At 38.7% G+C, this 27,766-nt stretch overlaps 2 protein-coding genes across 6 annotated transcripts in view; both read left to right on the top strand.

Annotated features, from left to right (window-relative positions):
• The first annotated feature begins 1,023 nt into the window (after positions 1 to 1,023).
• TLR6 (toll like receptor 6) lies at positions 1,024 to 20,068 on the top strand. 4 transcript variants are annotated; one of them, XR_004298841.1, is made up of 3 exons: positions 1,024 to 1,205; positions 1,399 to 1,627; positions 3,689 to 3,722. XR_004298841.1 is itself a non-coding variant. In XM_032400197.1 (2 exons), exon 2 carries the CDS (start codon positions 17,042 to 17,044, stop codon positions 19,424 to 19,426), a length of 2,385 nt encoding a protein of 794 aa, XP_032256088.1. In that variant the 5' UTR covers positions 1,024 to 1,112; positions 16,973 to 17,041; the 3' UTR covers positions 19,427 to 20,068. The 4 variants fall into 4 exon arrangements, 3 of the variants coding, with proteins under 3 accessions (XP_032256088.1, XP_032256086.1, XP_032256087.1); XM_032400197.1 differs by lacking the exons at positions 1,399 to 1,627; positions 3,689 to 3,722 and adding an exon at positions 16,973 to 20,068 and having other exon boundaries at positions 1,024 to 1,112; XM_032400195.1 differs by lacking the exons at positions 1,399 to 1,627; positions 3,689 to 3,722 and adding an exon at positions 16,973 to 20,068.
• Positions 3,737 to 27,766, top strand: part of TLR1 (toll like receptor 1) — a 39,537-nt gene continuing 15,507 nt past the window's right edge. The window contains exon 1 of one of the 2 annotated variants that reach the window (XM_032400193.1): positions 3,737 to 3,777. The gene's annotated coding sequence lies outside the window, so the exon portion shown is untranslated. The remainder of the gene's footprint in view (positions 3,778 to 27,766) is intronic. The other variant, XM_032400194.1, reaches the window with a different exon arrangement.

The raw sequence follows: 27,766 nt of genomic DNA, 5'->3' as shown, positions 1-27,766 counted from the left end.
ACAGCGGGATCGATTCTAGAATAGTTACTTAACTCGTATGTTCAGTTCTTTATAGGATCTTGGTTAAGTGGAAAGTCTTGGGAATTGGATATCCTGGCTGCCTGTAGTGTCTGGTTAAACAGACACCATCTTTTTGTATCAACCTTTGTTGATTGTTCTAAAAATATTCTAAATGGCCTTTAGAAAATTGATTTTTATTTAGTCCCGCAGCATCTCAGGGTCATTTATTATTCTAGAATTAAGAATTCATGCATCTATTGGCTCTTACTAGCTGCGTGACTTTGGGCAAATTCTGCAGCCTTTAAGGCTTAGTTTCCTCATCTACAAAATGGGCACAATCATAGTATCTACCTCGAGGGATCGTTATTACCATCAAATGTGATAATGGCATAGAAAGCCAATAACACAGTGTGTAGTACACAGTGAAAGCCCAATAAATGTGATTAATAGTGTAAAAAAAAAAAAGAATTAATCCATCTAATAATACCAAATGTTGGTCGGAAGGTGGGCAAACAGGATGCAACTTCCCCCAGGTGTGGCTACATACATAGTATGAACTACTAAACTTTCCTTGAAAGTTGATTTTTCAAAAAAACAAATCTTGGACCTAAGCTTATTTTACTTTAAGGTACCTCATCCAGCTAAAGTAATGCTCCAAAATAGCTTGATAACGGTGGTGGCAACTATTTTGGAACTGTTAAATATGCTGATCATAGAAAACAGGCCACATTCAATAACTCTACCCTGGTGACACTTTTTAACACTCTGGCTGCAAACTCTTACAGATAAATCTTACCTTAGAAGAAATATTTTCCTTCCCACTGAAATTGTCCTAAACTGTGTGCTCGTACGAACTTAAAAATTGGATTACTGTTTGAGTCCGTAGCCCAGACAAAAAAAAAAAAAAATCTTGCTGACCTACGTGCTTTTCACGTGACCTTTGAAAAGGAAATTCCTATGTCGGTGTAATTCCAGGAAGGCTCAACAGATGGCACAAAATCGTTTCTGTGGCACCACGGTACTTAAACCAAGGAGCTGCATTTGGTCAAGCACTTGCTTTCCTCTTGCGTTTTGAAAGTTACTTTCTCTTTTCCTGGGAAAGAAACCTCCTGGTAAGTAAGCAGGCTTTTGTGGCTTGTTCACATTACGGCCTCGAGTACCTCAAATACGCGAGAGAATGCCAACGATGGTGACACCGGAGACAGGTACCGCTTCTTGGAAATGTTTGCCAGCTGATTTTCAGTGTTCTTTTAATTTCCAAGAACGATAAAAAAGTGGGGGTGTCTTCCGGGACTGTCTTGAAAAGACGTAAAAACAACTAGCACTTGCAGCCATTGTTCAGGGAAAACACTGATGTTATTTCTTCTGTTTCTGTCTACATTTCTCACCTCTCTCTAGTTGCTGGCTTCCCGTAACGTTTACAGCAGTTTCTGCCCCTCGCGCGGCACCCAGCCCAAGTTACGTGTTTTTATGGGGAGACGGACGGGAGCCTTTGATCTCCCCCCGTGACGTCACGTGGGGCTGTAGTTGTTCCTTCGGATCTGTCACTCAGGTAGCAGCACTTTGAAAGCAGGGATTATGTCAGCGCTCTTCGAATTTCCAGCCCCGGCTCCTGACGCCTGGCACAGTACGTGCGCTCGGAATAAACATTTATTAAATGGTGGAAGTGGCAGGGATGGGTCTAGCACTGCTGTCTTCCAGGTCTCTTACCTAAACTTTGGCAAATAAAGCAATGCCTTTCTTTCTGTCTTAGTTGACTTAACTTTGGACTCACACTTACCTCAATGTTTTGTTCATCGTGTCTTGTTCGTAGTTTTAATTTTCATAGATCCTATCCACCAGAGTTCCCCCCCGCCTTGAAATAGAGCTGCTTTCATCTGTCTTTTTTTCTCCCTCTTTTTGTTGGATGCATTAAAGAAAAAAAAAACTTTTACCTTTGATCTCTTTTTACTTGCTTTTAAAGCAAATTATGAACTCTCTGACCGTCTGCTCCCTCTTTTCCCTCTCCTTTATTTTGCTTAAATAGAAAAGCTCCTGGCTGGCTTGTTAAGTGTATACACTAGGAGCTACTTGAGAATATAAATGCTCTTGGAGGAATATTTGTGTTGGGGGGGGGGTAGGATGTTCTCAGGGCAGCTGGTCAACTTTCCTACATGGTGGCGGAGTTTCAGTCCCCTGAATAGACACCATGGAGAGACCTCTCAGTGCCTTCTCATCCATGAGTGTCAAGGATCTACTATCGTGTGGAAGAGGTTCTCTGTATGTATCAATATTCCAAATAATATAAACAGGTTTCTTTAAATATAAAATATTTTTACAATAGCTATATTTTGAGACAAACCTTTTGAGTTACAAAATGTTCAAAATTAGAAATTTTACAACTATATACAAAAGTATAAGAAAGAAAATTAAATGTATCTATGATTCAGAGATCCAGAGATAACCACTATTAGCATTTAGTATATTCCCTCCTAATCTCTTTTTCCCGAGGCTTTGTGTATTTTGTCAGGTTTTAATCATATTTTACAAAATTCGAGTCCTACTACATACACGATTTTGTATTCTTTTATTCATTATATTATTTATAGCTTATATTTAATATAAATATAAATTAATTTACATAACATATTATTTCAAAAGTACAGTATTTGAGGCTGCATGAGGCTACCTATTCTGTGTTATAGGTATACAATAACTGATTAAACTGTTTTCTAGACTAGACTTTATTTTTTTTTCAATTTTTCATCACGTCACAAGCATTTTCATAGTAATAGTTTTATGTGTATTTCTGATAATTCCTTTAGGAGAAAATTCTGAGAAGTGGAATTGCTAAAATAAGGGGAAGCATGTTTTTAAGGAATTTCTGTATGTGACCAAATTGCCCTTCAGGAAGCTTGTACTAATTTTTCATTTCTGCCAGTAGTAAACAAGAGTTCTCATTTTAGTCACACCTGCCAATGCTGGCTATTATATTTTTTAATTCTTCCAGTTTGGTAGGTAAAAATAATCATACTTTTTTTAATCTTGAAGAAACAAGAATTCCCATTTGATTCACTTTATCTTTTTATGCTTAAATAAATTATAGACATCGTAACATTCCCTCTGTAAATGCTTCATTCTATATCTCTAAAAGAAGTACATTTTCCTACATGGCCAAAGCACATTATCAAAAATTAACATTTATTATCTTTTAATAGAATCTAGTGCTGGGTCCATTCTAAAATCCCTTCTTCCTTTGTTATTCAAGTAACTTCTTTGCTGGGTCTGTCTAAACTGAGACCCAGAACATGATTCATCTAGATGTTAGGTCCTGTCTTGTTTTAATATGCATTTTTTAAAAATTCAAGTATGGTTGACAGGCAGTGTTACATTAGTTTTGATACATTAGTATCAGTTCACAATATAGTGACTCAACAAGTCTAAATGTTATGCAGTGCTCACCCCAAGTGTGGTTACCATCTGTCACCATATGATACTATTACAATGACATCGACTATCTTCCCTATGATGTACCTTTTATCACCTTGACGTGTTCATTCCGTAACTGGAAGCCCATACCTCCCACTCCACTTCACCCATTTTGCCCATCTTCCCACCCCTCTCCGCTCTGGCCACCACCTGTTTGTTCTCTGTATTTATGGGTCTGTTTTCTACTTTTTGTCATTTATTTGTTTGTTTTGTTTTTTAGATTCCACATATAAGTGAAATCATAGGGTATTTGTCTTTGTCTGACTGGCTTCACTCAGCATTACAGGTCCATCCACGTTGTTGCAAATGGTAAGTAATAATTACGGTTGAGGAATATTCTACTGTATAAATACTGTATAAATATCTTCTTTATCCATTCATCCATGGATGGACACCTGAGTTGCTTCTATATCCTGGCTTTTTAAATAATGCTGCAATAAACATAGGGAACATTTTTATTTTTTGTGAGATTGGACATAATTCATATTATTAACTATTGATTTTTAATTTTTTGGTATATTTTCTGAGCAAATAATGTGCTCTTCTTTTTTATATATTATCGTTATTTTTTAATTAATTAATTTTTTTTTTTTAGAGAGAAAGAGTGCAAGTGGGGGGGAGGGGCGGAGGGAGAGAGAGAGAGAATCTTACGCAGGCTTCACACCCAGTGTAGAGCCTGATGGGGGGCCCTATCTCACGACCCTGAGATCAGGACCTGGCCGAAATCAAGAGTCAGACGCTTAACAAACTGAGCCACCCAGGCGCCCCAATAATGTGCTCTTCTTAATTTTGAATGTTGAAAATTTGAAGAGTACAGGTAACAGCTAAGAGGAAAATAAAATTCCCTTATAATCTTACCATGTAGAGATAATTACTTAGTATCTTGATATGTATCTTAATTTTCCCACGTGTATCTATACATATTTATTGCTGTACATTTTAAAAATAAACTTTTTGTCACTTACATATAGATGGTGTGCAATTTCCCATGGAATTAGGTTTTCATTATTTTTAAAGGCCACATGGTAATATTTAATTATATGGAGATAACCGTAATCTACTTGACAACCCACTATTTTTAGACAATTAGATTTCCTTTTCAAAAAATAATTTATTTTGTACTGGCCACTTTATCATACTCTTTTTTTTTACTGGTTTTAACAGTTTTTCCATTACTTCTCTTGGATTTTCCATGCTAACAATCATATATCTAAAAATAGTGATCATTTTATTTTCTGCATTCCAATATTTCTATCTCTCATTCCTCCTCTCCCACCTTAATTATAATGGCTGGAACTTCTAGAACACTGTTAAATAACAGTGGGCATTTTTGACTTTGAATTTAACAGAAATGCCTTGGGAGTGGGATATTTAAGTTAGGTAATGTTTTTTCATCAAGTTTTCCAAAGTATCTTTTCAATATCTACTTTAATTAAAGTTGTATTTTTAGTCAGAGATAAATGCTGAATTTAACAGGTGAATTTTTAACATCTGTGGAGATGCTCATCTGCTTTTCTCCTTTTATCTATTGACGTATTACCATCATAGATTTGTTAATAATAATAAGCCATTCTTACAGTATTAGGAAAACCCTAATTAATCATTATGTATTACTCCTTCAGTTAGGGGCTAGATGGATTAGGATTTCTTCATTCTGAGCTTCTCCCCACCACCAAATGATTGGAATTTATCTCTTTTATTTGTATTTTCTAGTAATTACTCTCAATTTTATAATATACATACTTAGACTTGTATTTTTCTAGTAACATCTTGAATTAACTGGTATCTATCTATAGATTCTCCTTAATCAGGCAAGGATCACAGCATGCTTTTAGTTCACTCTCTCCCTCTCCCCCATTGTCTACTAACTCCCTTGTAATTGTTGGCAATTTTAGTTCCACATTTTTATTAAAATTTTTGTCATCCATACTTATGGGAATTTAGCACTAATTTTTCCTACCTTCTTTGCAAAGTATTCCTTCTTGTGTCCCCTTTATTGCCTTTTTTTTTTTTTTTGTGGGGGAGTCAGTTTATTTTTCAGAGGATAGTCTGTCCTCTGGTAATTCAGATGGTGGATCTGTCTTCCAGGTCTTTTAGTATTTCTTGTTTATATCATCATTTGGCCTCTTGTGCTGTGTTTTGGGAAAATTCTCTTCTTGGTCTTCCATCTCACAAATTCTCACATCAGCATTGCCACTCTGCAACTCAACTCATACAATGAGTTTTCCATTTCAGTTATTAAGTTTTTAATTTCCATGATCCCTATTCCATTCTTTTTTAGAATACTTATCTCTCTCTCAGGATATCTATCTATTATCAACGGCTATTCTGCTCTTTTATCTCTGTTTTCTTGGGTGTTAACTTCTCTCTCTCTCTTTTTTTTTTCCATTTTAAAATAGTTGTTTGGGTGTTAACTTCTCTTATATCTTGAGTTTGGTTCCTTTCCATCATGGTGTTTTTTTTGTGTCATGCTTTTTGATTGTGCAACCCAAATTGTGGTTGAAGCTCCATGTCAAACTGCTTGTTGATCTGTTTTCACAGCCTGTTTGTCAGAAGGGTGGGCCAAACTAGTCTGTATTAATTTTATATTGCTGCTGTAGCAAATTACCACAAACTCAGTGGCTTAAAAAACACATCTATTATCTTACAGTTATGTAAGTTAGTACTCCAACATAGGTCTTGTTGGGCTTATATAAAGGTGTTGGCAAGGCTGCATTCCTTCTGGAGGCTCTAGGGGAGAATCCATTTACTTGCCTTTTTGAGTTTCTGAATGCTACCTGCATTTCTTGGCTCATGGCCCCTTCCTCATGGCAACTCAAGCCCTTCTCACATCAGGTCGCTCTGACCTCCTCTTCTGCCTCCCTTTTCTGTTTTTAAGGACCCTTGTAATTAGACTGGTTCTACTTGAATAATCCAGGATAACCCTCTTATTTTAAGGTCAGTGAATTAGCAAATTTAATTCCATCTTCAACTTGAATTCCCTTTTTCCATGTAATAGCATATTTGCAAGTTCTGGGGTTAGGAAGTGGACATCTTTCAAAAGCTAGTACTCTGTCATAGTCCAGTCTGCTTGTGATTTTCAGAAACTTCTCTTGGTTTCAGTTCCCCTAAAGACTTCTCTTCCTGGCTTTAAATATGTGTGTGTGTGTAAGTGTGTGTATTTTTCTCCCCCATCATTTAGGGGATTTAGGGCAAGAGGAGGAGGCTAGAGTATGTGCACACCACATTGTTGACTCTCATAATTTTTAATGTTTGTAATTGAAAATGTGATTTTCTTGATCCAGAAAATGTTTAGAACGTTTTAAAAAGTGGTTTAAAAAGTTTATTTGGTAGTCTGAAAAATGACTTTACAAATTTCTGCTTTGGAGTATTTATTAAAAAATTTATTTGACTTAATCAATATTAGCAAATGCTCCATGAAACCTGGGGACTTAGTACAATATTCTTTTTCTATAGGTTCAAAGTCTCTATTAAATCCTTTATTAATTATTTTATTCAAATCCTCATATGCGTATCTTATGTGCTTGATCTAATTGTGACCCAGAGAAATGCACTACATGTCTTCACTATCAATATCTCCTTGTGTTTTTAGCATTTTTGCTTTGTAAATTTTGATGCAGTTATTCACTGTGAAGTGTCTTTATCTGTTATATTTTCATTGTGAGCTATTTGTTTTAACCAGTATGAAGTAGTAAACTCTCTTATCCTCATTGCCCAATTCTCTGATACTTTGACCTAATGGAGTATTACATATACAAACTGCAATTCCTGATGAATACAGCCCCCTAGTGTTCTTATCTTTGCCCTTTTACAAGTATTGTTGTATGGCTTACACATCTCAGAATGCAATATGCACCCACCCTAAAGTCCCTCCCTACCTCTTATTCAGTTCTTTTCCCCCCGTAGATTTATTGAGATATAATTAACATATAACACTGTGTAAATTTAAGATCTACAATATGATAATTTGATACATACATATATATAGCAATATACACACATATATAACAATATATATGTATATATTGCAAAATGTTACCACAAAAAGGTTAACAAATCCATCACCTCACATAATGACCTTTTATTTTCAGTTGTGAGAATCTGCTGTCTTAGCAACTCTCAAGTATATAATACAGTACTGTTAACTATAGTCATTAGGCTGCACATTAGATTCCCAGAACTCATTCATCTTATATCTGGAAGTTTGTACCCTTTGACCAACATCTCCTCATTTCCCCTGTCTCCAAGCCCTTGGCAACCCCCTTTCTACTCTCTGTTTCTATCAGTTTGGCTTTTTTAGATTCTCATATAAGTGAGATCATACAGTATTTATTTTTCTCAGTCTGACTTTATTTCACTTAGCATAATGCCCTCAAGTTCTATCCATGTTGTCACAAATGGCTGGCTTTCCTTCTTTTTATGGCTAAATAATATTCCATTTTTTATATATCTCACATTTTCTTTACCTATTCATCTGCCATTGGACACCTATGTTGTTTTCATGTCCTGGCTATTGTGAATAATCCTGCAATGAATATAGTGAAGCATGATTTTTGAGACAGTGATTTCATTGCCTTTGGATGTATGCCCAGAAGTGGGATTGCTGGATCATATGCTAATTCTATTTTTAATTTTTTGAGGAAACTACTGTTTTCCACAATGGCTGTACCAATTTACCTTCCCACCAATGGTGCACAAGGGTTCCCTTTTCTCTACATCCTTGTCAACACAGGTTATCTTTGTCTTTTTGAGATCCATTCTAACAAGTGTGAGGTGATAGCTCATTGTGGTTTTGATTTGCATTTCCCTGATGATCAGTGATGTTGAGCATCTTCTGATGTACTAGTTGGCTATCTGTATGTCTTCTTTGAAAAAATGTCTATTCAGGTCTTCTGTCCATTTCTTAATCAAATTATTTTTAAAAATTTATTATTATTATTATTTCCTATTGAGTTCTCTGAGTTCCTTATATATTTTGGGTATTAATCCCTTATCAGATAATATGATTTATAAATATTTTCTCCAATTTTGTAGGTTGACTTTGCATTTTGCTGCTTGTTTCTTTTGTTGTACAGTACTTTTTAGTTTGATGTACTTTCATTTGTTTATTTTTGTTTTCGTTGCCTATGTTTTTGGTGTCAGATCCAAAAAATTTTTGCCAAGACTAATGTCAGGGAGCTTTTCCCCTATATATTCTTCTTGGAACTTTACGATTTCGGGTCTTTTAGTTAAGTTTTTAATCCACTTGGAGTAAGCTTTTTTGTAAGTGGGTAAGATAGGGGTCCAATTCTTTTACATGTGCATATACAGTTTTTCCAATACCATTCACCACTGAAGAGACTACATTTTCAAGTATTTTTGCCTCCCTTGTCAAATATTAGTTGTCAAATATTAGTTGACTGTATAAGCATGGGTTTATTTCTGGGTTCTTGATTCTGTTCCACTGGTCTACATTGTCTGTTTTTATGCCAACACCATACTGTTTTGATTACTACAGCTTTGTAGTATAGTTTGAAATCATGAAGTGTGATGCCTCTTTGTTCTGCCTTAAGATTGCTTTGACAGTTGGAGTCTTTTGTAATTTCATATGAATTTTAGAATTCTCTTTTCCACTTCTGTGAAAAATGCCCTTGGAATTTTAATAGAGATTGCACTGAATCTATAGATGGCTTTGGGTAGTATGAGCACTGTAACAGTATAATTCTTCTGATCAATGAATACTGGAATTGTGTCTTCTTCAACTTCTTTCATCAATGTCTTATAGTTTTCAGTATACAGGTCTTTCACCTCCTTGGTTAAAATTATTCCCAGCTATTTTAGTCTTTTTGATGCATTTGTAAATGGGATTTTTTTTATTTCTTTTTCAGATAGTTTGTTGTTAATACATAGATATGCAACTGTTTGTATGTTGGCTTTCTATCTGCAACCTTACTGAATTTAATAGTTCTAACAGTTTTTTCATGAAGTCATTCATACTCTCTACATATAAGATCATACATCTGCAAACAGATATGCAAACAGAGGGAGGGACAAAATTCCTTCCCACCTTTTGTCAAGGAGTCTATTTTCCCGAGACAAAGCTTGAGTATGATGGATTTTCCTTAAAATGGCTCCTGATACCTTTCCATGTGTGTAGATGCTTTTGGATCCCACCATCAATTTTCTATCCTTCTTTGTTTTTGATGGCAAGGTGGGTTTTTAGAAGTTTCTGTGTTTTCATGGGTGTTTTGGTGGCAATTGGGAGAAGCTGTAGAAGAGGAGCAGTGAGGGACTTTTAAAAATTCTATTATTTATTTATTTATTTATTTTGAGAGAGAGAGAGAGTGAGTGTGTATGTGTGTGTGTGTGTGTGTGTGTGTGTGTGTGTGTGGTCGGGGGGTGAGCAGAGGGGGAGGGAGAAGGAGGGGAAAAGAATCTCAAGCAGACTCCATGCTGAGTGCAGAGCCGAGGCGGGGCTTGATCTCATGACCCTGAGATCATGACCTGAGTCAAAACCAAGAGTGGATGCATAACCGAATGAACCACCCAGGCACCCCTAGGGACGTTTAACCATATGCCATTTTGTAATGAAATTCTCCAGCCCAGAAGAGTTTTACTCTTCCAAAGAATGGTTAATTGAAACCCTACTTACCTCTTAACTGTTTTACTATTTCCAGTATACCTTCAGGTGATGAACAGTGGGTCCTTTTGTTAATAAAACTGAACAACAAGTAGTCAATATCTGCTTTCAATTGTTCCTGCTACACAAGGCCCTACTTAAGAAATGTCTGCTCTTGTCACCTGGGAGCTTCTAGATGTTTACCTGTGTAGATCAGCTCTTGAATAGGGTATAGTGAACCTCACATTCCAGCCCTTTGTACCAGTCTCAAGTATGGCGTCTGTGGCTTCGTGCACCTGCCTCCACTCTTCAGACAGGTAATCTTTACTCATTCACTCAGCATCAGTGTCATGAACATCAACGCCTCTAATCTGCTGTAGTACAGGAAGACTTTCTGGGCTCTGGGAAAACTGTTATCCCATACATACAGCAGCTTCAAATTGACATGCCTTCTGACTTCTTCAATGTACTTTTTAATATTTCACTCTCTTTTCCTGTTTTATCAGCATGTCAACTGTAGGAACTTGATGTTTTCAGATTATCAAATGCCAATTCCTATCTCTCTCAATTTGTTGCTTTTAGTCTAGTGGAATTGGAAAAACACAAATCCATTTTTATGGGAATTGTGTCAAAGAATGAGATCCTGTGACTAAAAAAATTTCCCGTGGCCACAAAGGGTGGAGTATTTATGTTATCTCATCTGCCTCTTCCCGGTCTGTAAGAGTACCTCTAACGTCTACGTGTAGGTGGTTCCAGGCAGGTGCGGCTGTGGGCACTCTGGTGTAGGTGCAGGATGCTGCCCTGTGGACATCACAGCTGTCATTGCTGCTTTTAGGATGCTGCAGTGGGAATTAGGCAGCTGGGGAACCCTCCGTCTGTCCTGCTATCTTTTGTTCCCTGCAGGGGCTCATAAATGCTTTTCCATGCAGATCAAAGCTGGAATGGTATAGACTCATGAGTGTTTGTCTTAGTTTCTGGGACTAGCTTCTTGCTTGATCTTTTGCACAATGATAGTCCCACTGCTTTGTCTCAGTCACAAACATGGGGTCCGTGGGCTGCTGTGCCTGCTTCTACCCCTCAGCCAGTCATAAATGTCCAGTTTGGTGTGTCATATCTTCTCAAATGGCTCCATGAACAGTGGTATTATCTCTCCCAGCCCAGCTACAACTGGTATTGGTGAGGTCCAGTTCATGGAGATGGAGGGAGTAGGTGGTTCTTCCTTGTGACACAAACTTGGCCTTATTCCAATCTTCACCCTCACAAAAGGATCCATCCTGTCATGTACCACAGAGATTTAGGCATCAAACCACAGGTGGATGGACCTTCCAACCTTCACCCACCTTCCTCCCCATTCCTTTTTTTAAAAGATTTATTTGTTTTTAGTTGAGAGAGAGAGCATGTGAGCATGAGCAGGGGGTGGGGCAGTGGGAGAGGGAGAGTGAATCCTCAAGTAGACTTCCTGCTGAGCATGGAGCCCAATGTGGGACTCGATTCCAGGATCCTGAGATCATGATCTGAGCCAAAATCAAGAGCTGAACACTCAACCAACTGAGCCACCCAGGTGTCCCCCATTCCTTTTATCTCATGTTGCCTTGGCCAAACTAGCTGAGGATCTGAAAGTCTGGCCAACTGCGTGCATGGCTTCATAATGACCACCAGGAGCTTATCGCACACTCATCTAATGTTTTCTGGTAACACGGTGGACATTCTATGTGTGTCACGTTTTCAGAAAAGAGCTAGAAAGTTAACCCTAGGTAAGATTAGTCACTGGAGAAAGAGATAAATGGGTTTGTTAGCCCTTGACCCATGAGAAGTCACTGGTTGCAGCAGATGGCTGAGTCTAGTGCCAAATTGAATACTGGTGTAGACTCTTGAGAATGTCTTGTAGTTTCTGGAAATAGCTCCTTGATTGCCCTTTTATACAATTTTAGATTATCAAACTGAGTGATATAACCTTTTGGAGGGATAAAGGACTGCCTTTTAAAAGAGAATAAAGTATCCTCTAAGTCCAATGAAAAGAGACCATAGTCATGTAGTTAACTTCTAAGACAGTTGATTTAAAACCTTTGTCTAGGGGGTGCCTGGGTGGCTCAGTCGTTAAGCATCTGCCTTCGGCTCGGGTTATGATCCCAGGGTCCTGGGATCGAGCCCCACATCGGGCTCCCCACTCAGCGGGAGGCCTGCTTCTCCCTCTCCCACTCCCCCTGCTTGTTTCTCTCTCTCGCTGTGTCTCTCTCTGTCAAATAAATAAAATCTTTAAAAAAAAAAACAAAAAAACCAAAAAAAAACCTTTGTCTAGTAAATAAATGCCTGTGCTTCTTCAGTAACCATTTCTATTAATTTTTTCTTCTCCTTTGTTTCCTGTTTTTTAAAATCCATTTTGATTTTATTTTTGTGTATGGTGTAAGAAGTGGTCCAGTTTTCCCAACACCATTTTTTGAAGAGACTGTCTTTTCCCCATTGTATAGTCTTGCCTCCTTTATTGTAGATGAATGGACCATATAAATGTGGGTTTACTTCTGGGCTCTCTGTTCTGTTCTATTGATCTATGCATCTATTTTTGTGTAAGTATAGTTTTTTTTATTACTACAGCTTTGTAGTATATCTTGAAATCTGAGGCTGTGATACCTCTGCCTTGTTCTTTTTTCTTGATTGCTTTGGCTATTCAGGGTCTTTTGTTGTTCCATACAAATTTTAGTATTATTTGCTCTAGTTCTGTGAAATGATGTTGGTATGTTGATAGAGATTGCATTAAATCTGTAGATTGCCTTGGGTTGTATGGACATTTTAATAATATTGGTTCTTCCAATCCATGAGCATGGAATTTTTTTAATTTGTGTTATCTTCAATTTAATTCATCAATGTTTCATAGTTTTTGGAGTACAGACCTTTCACCTCCTTGGTTAAGTTTATTCCTAGGTATTTTATTATTTTTGGTGCAATTGTAAATGGGATTGTTTCTCTTAATTTCAAATTGGACAACAGAAGAATTTGTAACCTTCCAAAACTGAATCAGGAAGACATAGAAAATTTGAACAAACTGATTACTAGCAATAAAATTAGATCAGTATTCAAAAAACTCCCAACAAAACTCCAGGAACAGATGGGTTCACAGACAAATTCTACCAAACTTTAAAGAAGAATTAATATTTGGTCTTCTCAAACTATTCCAAAAAATAGAAGAGGAAGAAAAGCTTCCAAATTCATTCTATGAGACCAGCATTACCCTGAAACTAAAACCAGATAAAGATACTACAAGAAAAGAACTACAAGCCAATATCTCTGATGAACATAGATGCAACAATCCTCATCAAAATACAAGCAAACTGAATCCAATAATACATTTTAAAAAATCACTCATCACTATCAAGTGGGATTTATTCGAGGGATGTAAGGGTGGTTCAGTATTTGCAAAACAATTAATGTGATACATCACATCAAGAGAAAGGATAAAACCATATGATCATCTCAATAGATGCAGAAAAAGCATCTGACAAAGTATAACATCCCATTCATGATAAAAACTCTCAAATCAAAGTAGTTTTACAGAGAACATACCTCAACATAATAAAGGTCTTATATGAAAAGCCCACAGCTAACATCATACTCAATGGAGAAAAACTGAGAGCTTTTCCTCTAAGATCAGGAACAAGGATGTCCATTCTCACCACTCTTATTCAACATGATACTGGAAGTCCTAGCCATAGCAATCAGACAAGGAAAAGAAATAAAGGCATCCAAATTGGTAAGGAAGAAGTGCAATTTTCACTATTTGCAGATGACATGATTATATACATAGAAAACCCTAAAGAGTCCATCAAAATGAATGAATTCAGTAAAGTTGCAGGATACAAAATTAATATGCAGAAATTTGTTGCATTTCTATATACTTCTCCTCTTTTTAAATTAATGGACTCTATTTTTTTAGAGACGTTTTAGTTTTATAGAAAAATTGAGCAAATAGTCCAGAAGTTCCCATAGACCCCTTCTCCAATCTGTATACTTTCCTTATTACAATATTTTGCATTAGTGTGGTACATTATATAATTGATATATTATTGTTAACTAAGGTCCATAATTTACATTTGGATTCAGTCTTTGTGTTGTATAGTTGTATGGGCTTTGACAAATGCAGAAGGTCCTGTATCCACCATTACAATATCATATGGAACAGTTTCACTGTCCTAATAATCCTCTGTGCCCTGGTTATTCATCTCTCTCTTCTCCCAAACACTAGCAACCATTGATCTTTTTATTTTCTCTTTAGTTCTGCCTTTTTATGAATGTTATAAAGTTTGAATTATACAGCATGTAGCCTTTTCATATTTGTTTCTTTTACTTAGAAATACGCATTTGGTTCCTCCATTTCTTTTTGTGGCTTGATCACTCCTTTCTTTTCAGCACTGAATAATATTCCATTGTATGGATGTACCACAGTTTGTTTACCTTTCTACCTACTGAAGGACATCTTGTTGCTTTCAGTTTTTGGTAGTTGTGAATAAAGCTGCTAAAACATCTACATGCAAACTTTTTCAGTGGACTAGATTTTCAGTTCATTTCAGTAAATACCTAGGAGTGTGATTGATGGATCATATGGTCAGAGTATATTTATCTTTGTAAGAAACTGACAGACTGTCTTCCAAAGTGTCTGTACCATTTTGAATTCCCACCAACAATGACTGAAAGTCCCTGTTGCCCCATAGCCTCACCAATATTTGGTGTTGTTTCAGGATTTTGGCCACTCTAATGGTATCTCATTATTTTAATTTGCAATTCTCTGATGACATATATTGAGTATCTTTTCATATGGTAATTTGCTATTTGGTGAGGTCACTGTTCAGATCTTTTGTCCATTTTAAAAATTATTTATTTATTTTAAGATTTTATTTATTTATTTGACAGAGAGAGAGAGACAGTGAGAGAGGGAATACAAGCCAGGGGGAGTGGGAGAGGGAGAAGTAGGCTTCCCACTGAGCAGGGAGCCTGATGCAGGGCTTGAACCCAGGACCCTGGGATCATGACCTTAGGCGAAGGCAGACGCTTAACGACTGAGCCACCCAGGTGCCCCTCTTTTGTCCATTTTTAAATTGCTATTTTCTTATTGCTGAATTTAAGAGTTTATTGTACATTTTGAACACAAGTCCTTTATCAGATATGTGTTGTGTAAATATTTTTTCCCAGCCAGGGGCTTGTCTTTTCATTGTCTTAATGATGTCTTTTGCAAAGTAGAAAATTTTAATTTTAGTGAAGTCCAACTTAACAATGTTTTCTTTCATGGATTGTGTTTTTGATGTTTTATCTAAAAAGTCATCTCCAAACCCAAGGTCACCTAGTTTTTTCTCTATATTATCCCCTAGAAGTTTTCTAGTTTTACAGTTTACATTTAGATTTATGATCCATTTGGGGCTAATTTTTGTGCAAAGTATAAGGTCTGTGTTAGACCCTCCCCTCTTTTTTTTGATCTTGTTGTTGCATGTGGATGTCTTATAGTTCCAGCATCATTTGTTGGAAAGACTGTCTTTTCTTTACTGAGTTGCCTTTGCTTCTTTGTCAAAGACCAGTTGGCTATATTTATGTGGGCCTATTTCTGACTTATTCATTCTGGTCCGTTGATCTCTCTGTCCATTTTTTCACCAATACCATATTGTCTTGTTTACTGTAGCTTTATAGGTAGTCTTGAAGTTGGGTAGTGTCACTTCTCTAACTTTGTTCTTTTTTTTCTCCCATAGATGGATAATACTTTGTAATTTATTTGCATGCCTTCTATTGTTTAAAGTAGGCATTTTGGGGGCAACTGGGTGGCTCAGATAGTTAGGCATCTGCCTTTGGCTAAGGTCATGATCTCCAGGTCCTGGGATCGAGCCCCACGTCGGGCTCCCGGCTCAGCGGGGAGTCTGCTTCTCCTTCTCCCTCTGCCACTGCCCCCCTGCTCATGCTCTCTCTCTCTCTCTGTCTCAAATGAATAAATAAAATCTTTAAAAAAAATAAAGTAGGCATTTTGAATATTGTAATATGGTAACTCTGGAAATATTACAATGTAGTAACTCAGATTCTCCTCACTCCTAGGATTTGTTGTTGCTGCTTGTCGTGGGGTGTGGTTGGTTGTTTGCTTAGTGACTGCTCTAAAGTATTGTGTAAGGACTGTATTCTTTATGTGTGGCCATTGAATTCTCTACTCCATTAGCTTAGTGGCTAGCTAGTGCTTTGATGGAGATTTTCTTAAACACCTAGAGAAAAAATAAAACAAAACTTCTGATCTTTGTAGATTGGCTCTGTGTTGATGCATTTCCTCAATGCTTATCCAGGCTATTTACAACTCTGCCTTAGCCTTCACTTTATGCTTTCACAAAGCCAAAGGTCAGCCAGAGGTGAAAGTTTAGGATTTTCTTAGATCTTTTGAGCTTCCATACAGCCCTGGACGTATGTGTAGCTTTCTAGATTTCATGGTATACATAGAGTTTTCCAAAGACCCCCCATCTCTTTTCCCAGGCTCTTCTTTCCCTGGCTTTTTGGTGTGTGTGCTGTTTGTCACATTTGTTATTCCTTGTTCCAGGTGCCTGTGGCTAGTATGTTTGCCTTTAAAGATTTTCAGTAAACATTACCCAGGAGGCTGCTCCAGCCCTGAGAAAATTCTGAAGAGGGTGAAACAAAGCCAAGCCTCTGAGTGGATCCCTCAGAGAGTGCCCAGACAGGATAAAACACAACCATAATTCTTGGGTAATAATGTCTGTATTTCTTCCCCTGGCACCAGCAAGCTGCATAACTGGGAAAATATCACACCTCATTATGTGGACAGAAATGACTCTGATAGTGAATGAAAAGATCATTGAGATTTTGTGTTTTAAAAGTGGGGGTTTGAGAGCAATCATCCAATATTTATACATCTTAATGTTACTATATTTCTAGAATTTGGACACATAGCAAGAAGTTCTGAAGAACAGCAACAACCATTTGGGGAATAGCCAGTTCAACATCATGACCAAAGACAAAGACTCTATCACAGAAAGCTTTCATTTTGTGTACATTGTGACCTTAATAGTTGGAACCATAATCCAGTTCTCTGATGAAAGTGAATTTGCAGTAGACATGTCAAATATGAAGCTTATTCATGTCCCAAAAGACCTGCCACCAAAAACCAAAATCTTAGATATGTCTCAGAACAACATATCTGAGCTTCACATCTCTGACATGAGCTATCTCTCAGGGCTAAAAGTTTTGAAACTTTCTCATAATAGAATCTGGTGCCTTGATTTTAGCATTTTCAAGTTCAACCGGGATTTGGAATATTTGGATTTATCTCACAATCAGTTACAGAATATATCCTGCCATCTTATCACAAGTCTCAAGCATTTAGACCTCTCATTCAATGACTTTGATGTCCTGCCCATCTGCAAGGAATTTGGCAACTTGACGCAACTACATTTCTTAGGATTAAGTGCTACAAAGTTACGACAACTAGATCTGCTACCAATTGCTCATCTGCATCTAAGTTATATCCTTCTGGATTTAGAAGGTTATTCCGCAAAAGAAACAGAAAGTCTTCAAATTCTGAATACAAAAACACTTCACCTTGTTTTCCATCCAAATCAGTTATTTTCTGTCCAAGTGAACATATCAGTTAATAGTTTAGGGTGCTTACAACTGACTAATATTAAATTGAATAACAACAACTGTGGAGTTTTAATTAAATTTTTATCAGGACTCACTAGAGGTCCAACTTTACTGAATTTTACTCTCAAACATGTGAAAACAACTTGGAAATGCCTGGTTAGAATTTTTCAATTTCTTTGGCCCAAACCTGTAGAATATCTCAATATTTATAATTTAACAATAGTTGAAAGGATTGATAAAGAAGATTTTCATTATTCTAAAACAGCACTGAAAGCATTGAAGATAGAGCATGTTAAAAATGAAGTTTTTATTTTTTCACAGACAGCAGTATACACAATTTTTTCTGAGATGAACATTATGATGTTAACCATATCAGATACACCTTTTATACACATGCTTTGTCCTCCGCCATCAAACACATTTAAGTTTTTGAACTTTACCCAGAATGTTTTCACAGATAGTGTTTTTCAAAATTGTTCCCAACTAGTTAGATTGGAAACACTTATCTTACGAAAGAATAAATTAAAAGACCTTTACAAAGTAGGTCTCATGACTGAGCATATGACATCTTTGGAAATATTGGATGTTAGTGGGAACTCTTTGGAATATGATAGACATGATGGAGATTGCACTTGGGTTGGGAGTATAGTGGTGTTAAATTTGTCTTCAAATATACTTGCTGACTCTGTTTTCAGATGTTTACCTCCTAAGGTGAAGGTACTTGATCTTCACAATAACAGAATAAGGAGCATTCCTAAACCAATCATGAAACTAGAAGCTTTACAAGAACTCAATGTTGCCTCCAATTCTTTAGCCCACCTTCCTGACTGTGATACTTTTAGCAGCCTTTCTGTACTGATTATTGACTCTAATTCAATTTCCAACCCATCAGCTGATTTCTTCCAGAGCTGCCAGAAGATTAGGTCCATAAGAGCAGGGAACAATCCATTCCAATGTACATGTGAGCTAAGAGAATTTGTCCAAAGTCTAGGCCAAGTATCAAGTGAAGTGGTAGAGGGTTGGCCTGATTCTTATAAGTGTGGCTATCCAGAAAACTATAAGGGAACCCCACTGAAGGACTTTCACGTGTCTCAGTTATCCTGCAACACAACTCTGCTGCTTGTTACCATTGGGATCGCTGTGCTGGTGTTGACTCTTACTGTGACTGCTCTCTGTATCTACTTTGATCTGCCCTGGTATCTCAGGATGGTGTGTCAGTGGACCCAGACCCGGCGCAGGGCAAGGAACATACCTTTAGAAGAACTCCAAAGAACCCTCCAGTTCCATGCTTTTATTTCATACAGTGAACATGATTCTGCCTGGGTGAAGAATGAACTGGTACCTTGCCTAGAAAAAGAAGATATAAGGATTTGTCTCCATGAGAGAAACTTTGTTCCTGGCAAGAGCATTGTGGAAAATATCATAAACTGCATTGAGAGAAGTTACAAGTCTATCTTTGTTTTGTCTCCCAACTTTGTCCAGAGTGAGTGGTGCCATTATGAACTCTACTTTGCCCACCACAATCTCTTTCATGAAGGATCTAATAACTTAATCTTGATCTTGCTGGAACCCATTCCACAGAACTGCATTCCCAGCAAGTATCACAAGCTGAAGGCTCTTATGACACAGCGGACTTACTTGGAATGGCCCAAGGAGAAGAGCAAACATGGACTTTTTTGGGCTAATATTAGAGCTGCTTTTAATATGAAGTTAGAATTAATTGCTGAAAACAATGATGCAGAAACTTAAAAAAAAAAGTCAGGAAATTCTATTTAAGAAACCGTCATTAACTTGGATTCTGCTGAACATGGTTTTGAGTTGCTGTCTAGGTGGTACCTTTATTAGCTCTACACATTCAGGGAAGACCTAATGGAAACTATATTTCAACTAAGCTAGTGAGCAAGGCTGAAGGCTGAGGTGGTGCTCAAACTTGCCTATTACAGGGACCTCAGTCCCTTCTGGTTCAACCATTCTTTTTCAAATGGAAACACTCTTGAGTAAATGCTCATTCAAGGACATGTGCTCTCCCTTATCCTTTCCCAAATGGATTCTGTGTGAGCAGGAGTTTATGGGACTTCATGGCAGCAAGGAAAGGGTCAACCTCTGAAGTGTACACAGTGGCCCTTGGAGTGTCTTATGGAGCCTCACTGGCCTCTGGGTGAGCTTTGTCATCCTGTTCAACTTCAGAGCTTGGGAAAGAATTAGACCAGTTATGAAAAATAAAGATTTTTTGTTCACATCTGAGTATATTATTAAATTTATGACCTTGCTACACAAATATGTAGTTAACCAGTAGGGACTTATGACTTAATAATTTATGTATATAAGGGAAAATACAGTTGACTCCTGAACAACATGGGTTTGAACTGCATGGATCCACTTGTACATGGACTTTTTTACAGTGCAATACTATAAATATATTTTCTCTTCCTTATGATTTTCTTACAGTTTTGTTTTGTTTTTTTTCTAGTTTATTTTGAGAATACAATATATAATACATATAACATATAAAATATGTGTTAATTGACTGTTTATGTTATTGGTAAGGCTTCTGGTCAACAGGAGGCCAACAGTAATTAAGTTTTGGGGGTGTTAAAAGTTATACACAGATTTTTGACTAATTAAGTTTTGGGGGTGTTAAATGTTATACACAGATTTTTGACTTCACAGAGGGTCAGCATTCCTAACCCCCACATTCTTCAAGGGTCAACTGTATAGCCTTCAGTCACAGGCTATTGAGGGCAAAGGCGTGGATTTATTTGCTTACAAAGGAAACTCAGAGCCACATTTATTTATAACTGGTTATTGAATAGGACTTTTTCTGGTTGTCTTAGAATTTTAGCAAATGGCTGCCTTCTTGCTGTGTCCTCAGATGGCCTTTCCTCTGTGTGCACACATCCTGGTGTCTCTTCCTCTTCTAATAAGGACACCAGTCATATTGGATTGGGGTCCCACCCTTATGACCTCATTTAACCTTAATTACCTCTTCAAAGTCCCTTTCTCCAAAGAGAGTCACATTCCAAGCTACTGGGGGTGAGGGCTTCAACATGTGAATTTTGGAGGGGACACAATTCAGTCCATAACAGATGACTATGCAGATAAATTAAAAATGTTGTGAGAGAGACTGTAGTTGTCACCAATATCCCTTCACCCTTTATTTAATTAATGTGTGAGTTTTTTCAGAGCAGCTGACAACCCAGCTAGAGAGTACATTTCCCAACCTCCCTTGCAGCTTCATGTGGACACGTGACTGAATTATGGGTGCGGGATGTAGCTGAAAACTGTGTGCCACTCTGGGTCCTATCTCTAAGAAAACTGCCCCTTCCACCCTTCTACTGGACAGGAGATACGAACTAGAGGATCCATCCAGAACCTGGAGATGAAAGCCACATATGGAGGGCATGCTCCTCAGTGTACCACTTTTGTGCTTTTCAGGCCAGCCTCTCACCCAGCCCTGGAGTGCTCACCTCTGTTATGTGAGGCAGAAGTAAACCTGCACCTTGTTTAAACTAAATATGTTCTGGATCTTTCGACCCAGCATCCTCATCTGCACCCTCATGGGTACAGTCATTAATGCCTCACAGGCCGTGGTACAGCCTTTGACCTTTTCCTCCCTGTGTGTACCTATTATGAGAGGAGAGTGTGTATAGTCCATGCTGCAACCCCTGCCATCCTGACTAAGCCACCAATACCTGTCACTTGGACAACCTCTGGCCTCCTAACTGTCCTCCTTGCTTTTACTCTTTCCTCACATATTCTCCAAACAGCAATTGGAGGGATTGTTTTTATACTGTAAGTTATATCAAGCTATTCCCCTGCTTTAAACCTTCTAATGACCTCCCCTTACAGTTAGAACAAAAGCCAAGCCCCTTGACCTGTCATCATGGTCTGCCTTCCTCCCACTCTGAACTTACCTGTGCATCTTTTTCCTGTCTCCCCTTGTCTGCCACACTCCAGCTACAGCTGCCTCTGGCTCTTCCCCAATGTGCCACATGGTTCCTGCCTCTGTCCCCTCTGTCCCCTCTGCACCTGGCACTTGCTACTCTCTCTGAGATTATTCTTTCCTCAGAACATGCCTAGCTTTTTCTTGCCATTTGTGTCTCAACTTAAATGTCACCTCCTCAGAGAGACCTCCTGGAATTCCCAACCCAAGGAAACATTCTTCCCAGTCACTCTGGCACCCTGCTCCCTTTGGTTTTCTTTACAGCACACATCACTCTCTAAATTATCTTGTTACCTGTTTTCTGTTTCTGTCCACTAAAATATAAGCTCCAGGAGAAAAAGAACCATCTGCCTCTTGTTTTCTGCTCATCCCCAGTGCTAAGAACCACGTGGTCCATTGTAGATCTTTAGTACAACTTGTTGGGTGAATGAATAACTCTGAATGGCCACAAGCATAAAATGGCTTTGAAATCCTCATTTTTATCTTAAAACCCCATGCAAATAGAGTGTCCCCTTCCTTCATATTTGTTCAGTGCATTTACATGCTCCAAATCCATTGCCACAATTTGAGAAGTTTGTCTTAATACGTTTCTCATTGTTAGCACCATAAAGAGAATAAAAATTAAGTACCTCAGTAAGGTGACAGGTTAGAAGGAATGGGCCATGGCAAGGATGATTAGGGAGTGCTGCTGGCCTGAAAAGTTTTGGGCAAGGCTGGGGCAGCATAAAGGCCCTGAGGCTTTGGCTGGGGAGGCCCTTCAAAGGGAGGCTACATTGGGCACAAAGTTGGAATTGAAAGGGAGCTGTGAGCAAAGAAAGCATCTATCTGGCAGCCTTGCTGGATGTGTTGGTTTTCTAGGGCCACCAGAATCAATTACCACAAACTGGGTAGCTTAAAACACCAGAAATTGATTCTCTTATAGTTTCAGAGACCAGAAGTCAAAATCACAGGAGCTTTTTTTTTTTTTAAGATTTATTTATTTATTTTGAGAGAGAGAGAGAGAGAGAGAGAGCATGCAGGGGGAGGGGCAGAGGCAGAGGAAACAAGAGAATCCCAAGCAGACTCCCCGCTGAGCATGGAGCCCCATGTGGGGCTCAATCCCACCACCCTGAGATCATGACCTGAGTTGAAACCAAGAGTCAGATGCTTAATTGACTGAGCCACCCAGGCACCCCCAGCCACAGGGACTTTCTAGAGGTTTTTAACTATAGTTAGTTTATGAGAAATCTCAAGAGAGCCACATGTAAATATGTAGTTTTTACTTTTCCCCATTCAGTCAACTGGATTCTGAAACTCTCCCCTTCTCACCCCTTAGTGATGAGCAGACCTCATAGCTCTCTAGTCCTTTTGAGGTATTAATATCACAACTTAGTTTTAAAATTTTGATCTCCATCTCCATCTAAAGCTCATCTCCTTTCTCCATATCATAGGCGGAGCTTATAGCTCAATCTTGGCATATATATGGGAGGTGGACATGGTCTGAGATACATACTTCCTGCCACTCCCTCTTAAAAGACCTGATGTAGGGACCAGGGGTGAGGGGTAGGAAGGCAGATGTCCTTTTCTATAATTGTGTTGGTTAAGGTATGGAATGAGGAGACCTCAAACACAGGGGCTTAAATAAGATAGAAGTTTCTTTCTTTCTTAAATGTAAGTCAAATATAGTCAGGAGGTCTAGGGTAAGTAGCAGCGTCTACTCCACAAAGTCATTCAAAAGCTCAGACTGGCCAGTTAGCTCTGTTTCCCATGAGGGTGAGGTAATGGTGGGAATGGCTAGTGCCTGGCTCAACTGCTTTTTAGAATGCCCTTAGTAAGGTGCTTGGCCCCAGCTGTTGGCAGCTCTCTTAAGAACATGCAGTATAGGGCGCCTGGGTGGCTCAGTTGGTTAAGCGACTGCCTTCGGCTCAGGTCATGATCCTGGAGTCCCAGGATCGAGTCCCGCATCGGGCTCCCTGCTCGGCAGGGAGTCTGCTTCTCCCTCTGACCCTCCCCCCTCTCATGTGTTTGCTCTCTCATTCTCTCTCTCTCAAATAAATAAATAAATAAATCTTTAAAAAAAAAAAAAAAAAAGAACATGCGGTATAGAACACTTTCTTGTTTTCAGTTTGGATCCACGTCATAGGGAAAATTCCAGTCAACACCATATTATGTAATCAGTAAGACCAACAGATGGGAAGGGAAATTGAAATTGTTGGTGGGCTACCGAATTACATAGCAGATGAGCAACTTAAAATTCTATCCTAAATTTGGATTAAATAATCATAAAAAAAGGTGTATCATTCATGGTAGTAGAAGAAAAAGCAGAGAATAATGGCATAGATTTATGTCCATTGGTGAAGAAAGTCCACTTCATGGAATATATTCCTTTTTTTTTTTTTTTAAGATTTAGTTATTTATTTGAGACAGAGACAGAGACAGAGAGAGAGCACGTGAATGCATGCACAAGTGGGGGGAGGGACAGAAGGAGGGGAAGAGAATTTCAAGCAGACTCCCAGCTGAGCATGGAGCCCGACATAGGGCTCAATCCCACGACCCTGAGATCATGAACTGAGCTGAAATGAAGAGTAGGATGCTTAACCAACTGAACCACCCCGGCACCCCCATGGAATATATCTTAAAGAAATAATTGTTCAAACATATCTTAAGGAAATGTATGAACATGCTGTTTATTGCAGGTTGTTTATAATAGCAAAAATTGAAAATAACTGAAATGCCCAACAACAGATTCGTTAAATACATTGTTAATTAAAATATACATTGTAAATAAGATGGAATATTATTTAGCCAATAGTAAAATTGTAGTTGATGAGAAGAATAAAGGCAAAAAAAAAATGTAGGTAAAATTGCATTTTCTTACAACTTGCAGCCCATTGACAAATACTTGAGACAGGCAGAGTATGACATTCCTCAAGGAACTCACAACTGTCTTAGTGTGAATGCTTTGCCACAAGCAAAACAGAGCCTCAGCCTGACAATAGCCAGATCTCCAGGATCCTACTATGTCTTCTTTAACATATGAAAATCCTTTTGGGAACTTCCTTTGTCTTTACCCCCCAACTTAAAAGTATATAATCAATCCTTCCTCACAATCCCAGTGCAGCCCTTCCTGCCCACAGGTCCTGTCCCTGTGCTTTAATAAAAACACCGTTTTGCACCAAAAACATCTCAAGAATGCTTTCTTGGCCATTTGCTGCTGTGCCATATCACATCATTTTGGTGCCCACTGTGGGGCCTGAGTCTTCTCATCTGGACTCCAAGCCTTGGTGCACACTTGGTGAGGACTTCTGATTCTCTTCCTTTACTTTCATTTCAGGAGCTTTTTAAGGAGTATGGTCTTATTGGAACACTTTTACATTGATTGCTTAGGCTGCAATCCTCTAGCCTGTGGCTACTCTATGGGAAGGAACAAAAGCCTGCCTTTCACCTGGCAGCTAGTCCTCTGGCTAGAATGGGAATAAGACCCAGAAACTTGATGCCCTCTCTTTATTCTTATTATTACACAAAGTTGTCTTTCTCGGGCATGGATAGCCACCTAAGTCACTAGGATGGCTGCCAACCTTAAAACTCCCGTGTGTTGTTTCCTCCGCACCTGTCTAATGTGATTCCCTCCACATCTCTGGTCTAGCCACTCTGGCTACAAGACCTCCGCTAGGAGCCGGCCAAAACCTGTACCAGATTGAATTAAAACCCAACCAGGGACCTTTTCCTAGGGAAGTCAGCTGGAAAGACTACATGTGTTGGAATGTCGCTTAGACCATGACAGATTTCTATCTTAACTGTTTTTCGTCAATGTCCCCTCCTAACTACTTACATCACAATGTTGGGTAATTTCCCCTTGTAAAGTTTTTCTAGTGATTTCCATGGGTTAAAATGGTAGGTTTTTCTTCAGTCCATTCACTGGCACCCATTTGTAGCCTAGGATGCAATGGAGAAGTGTGGGGAAGGCCAGCATCTTTCCTACAAGACAAGGCAGTGTTCATAGCAATTTCATTCAAGAGATGCTTCCAGTCATTTTGATACTAGGAACCTCTGACATATCCTGCATGGGACACCACCTGGGAGTCTGGGGGGATTTTCTTGGTAATGGTCCTTCCCTAACACTGCATGGCTCTAGTACTCCTTAGGAGATAAGGAAAAATGGTCCATTAATGGGACATTAAACTTCAGTATGATCTATCGTTTAGATCTCTTCTGCAGGAAAGAGGGCAAATGAACTGAGGTACCTATGTCCAGGCCTGCATGACCCTAAATCAGGACCCTGACCTAAGGGCCTCTTGCAGAATGTGTTTGGCCACTAACCAGGATAATAAGTCCCCTCCCAATACATTGGATGATGATAGTCTAAACAGGCCTCCCTCCTCCTAATAAACCCAAGTTGCTGGAGGAATCACAGGTGATCCCTAACAAAGCAGACACTGACTCTCTCACTGTTCCTCCTCCTAATAGACCCAGGTTATCTTTTTTTTTTTAAAGATTTTATTTATTTATTTGAGATAGAGAGTGAGAGAGAGAGAGAGCATGAGAGGGGGGAGCGGGAGAGGGAGAAGCAGACTCCCTGCTGAGCAGGGAGCCCGACGCGGGACTTGATCCCAGGACTCCAGGATCATGACCTGAGCTGAAGGCAGTCGCTTAACCAACTGAGCCACCCAGGCACCCCTCAGGTTACTCTTCTATGTGGGGGCTTCTCCCTCATTCATTTCCTGGGTAGAAGGCTATGATAATTGGAGCCAATTGTCTCTGGCTAGTCTACCTCAGGACAGGGACTTTAAGGAATATTCCCAAGCAGCTGCCAAACTCCTTTTGTTTCAGGGAAGTCCCCTATCTTCTCTGGCCCGATGTGGACTGCCTATTTTCACTTGTTGGTGGAAAGAAAACATGCCTTTTCATCTGTCCCAGCTGATGAGCTTTAGGACCAGGAGTCCACTTTGTCTGCTGTCTGGGCTTTTATCCACCTCCAGCCTTGCTGGCCGCACCTCACCTCTTCTGCCTTCCCCTCCCCCTCCTGTTTCTGCACCAGCTTGGGTGTGACTTGCATAACTGGTTCCCACACTATCCTGGGTGCCTCCAATACCATTGGCTCCTCCTCCCACCCTTGCCATCAAGGAGTGCACCCCCCGGACCTACATCACCCACTTCAGATTACCCCACTGGTGCCCCAGGTAAAAATTGACAATGGGGAGCAAATTGATTGAATTTTAAGTGGATTGACTTTAAAGGTGGGACATATTCGGTATTTAAATTAAGTTTGTTAACTTTAATGAAGACAGATCTATCTTTAGAGTTATCAGCATTAAATATAAAAATTTATTCTACTCAGGTTTACTAAAGTCAAATAAGCTCCTGTTATCTCTGTTATAATTTGTCAGCAAAAAGATGACTTAAAATGATGCTTAATTTTTGTCTGTCTCAAGTTTTCATGGGTAATTGTTAAGACAGCTTTCAAAGTCTTTGGTAACCTTGAAACTTTAAAGTTTTGCTTGGATGGTAAATTGGATTGAATTTGTTGGACATTTAAGTCTTTTCCAAATAAGATAAAACACTAAAGCATTGATTACAGAATGTAGGTTTGTGTTTTTGGCTTCTTATTGCAGAAAAGCTGAGGGTACTTGGGTCTGTTGGTAAACATGCTTTGTGCTTTATTAAAATTGTACTAGGGAAAAACATGTTTTTAAAAAATTATGAAATCTACTCATAAATTTCAGATCTAAAGACTTCTGGTATAACAGACAGTTCACAATTGGTTACTACTTAATTTTCCCTGGACACTAAGGTTTCTAAGATTCTGCTAAATGTAATTAAGCCTGATGGAAGTAAGGAAAGCAACTCTGTATGTAGGAAATTAGGAGATATATGAGAAAGATATAAGGAATGGGAATACATTTTATTGATATGAACGTAATTTCATCCTAAAATGAGACTGGTTGTTTGGACAGAAAGGCTTAGGACAAAATCTGAATGAAAAAGAAAGTTGTAGAAGGTTTATGAAGGGAAATCTTTGGAAAGGAATTTTATGTGTGGTCAGGACTGAGGTTGAAATGGATAGATTTTAAAAGTACACGGGTGGGGCGCCTGGGTGGCTCAGTCGTTAAGCGTCTGCCTTCGGCTCAGGTCGTGATCCCAGGGTCCTGGGATCAAGCCCCACATCA

Source organism: Phoca vitulina, unplaced genomic scaffold, assembly GCF_004348235.1.
Source record: "Phoca vitulina isolate PV1807 unplaced genomic scaffold, GSC_HSeal_1.0 scaffold3, whole genome shotgun sequence".
Lineage (NCBI taxonomy): Eukaryota > Metazoa > Chordata > Mammalia > Carnivora > Phocidae > Phoca > Phoca vitulina.
The sequence above is the reverse complement of the archived record's forward strand: the minus strand, read 5'-3'. Positions and strand labels throughout refer to the sequence as shown.

What these genes read in the sequence shown, in the direction of transcription:
- TLR6 (XM_032400197.1), top strand. Translation starts at nt 17,042, where the DNA reads ATGACCAAAGACAAAGACTCTATCACAGAAAGCTTTCATTTTGTGTAC.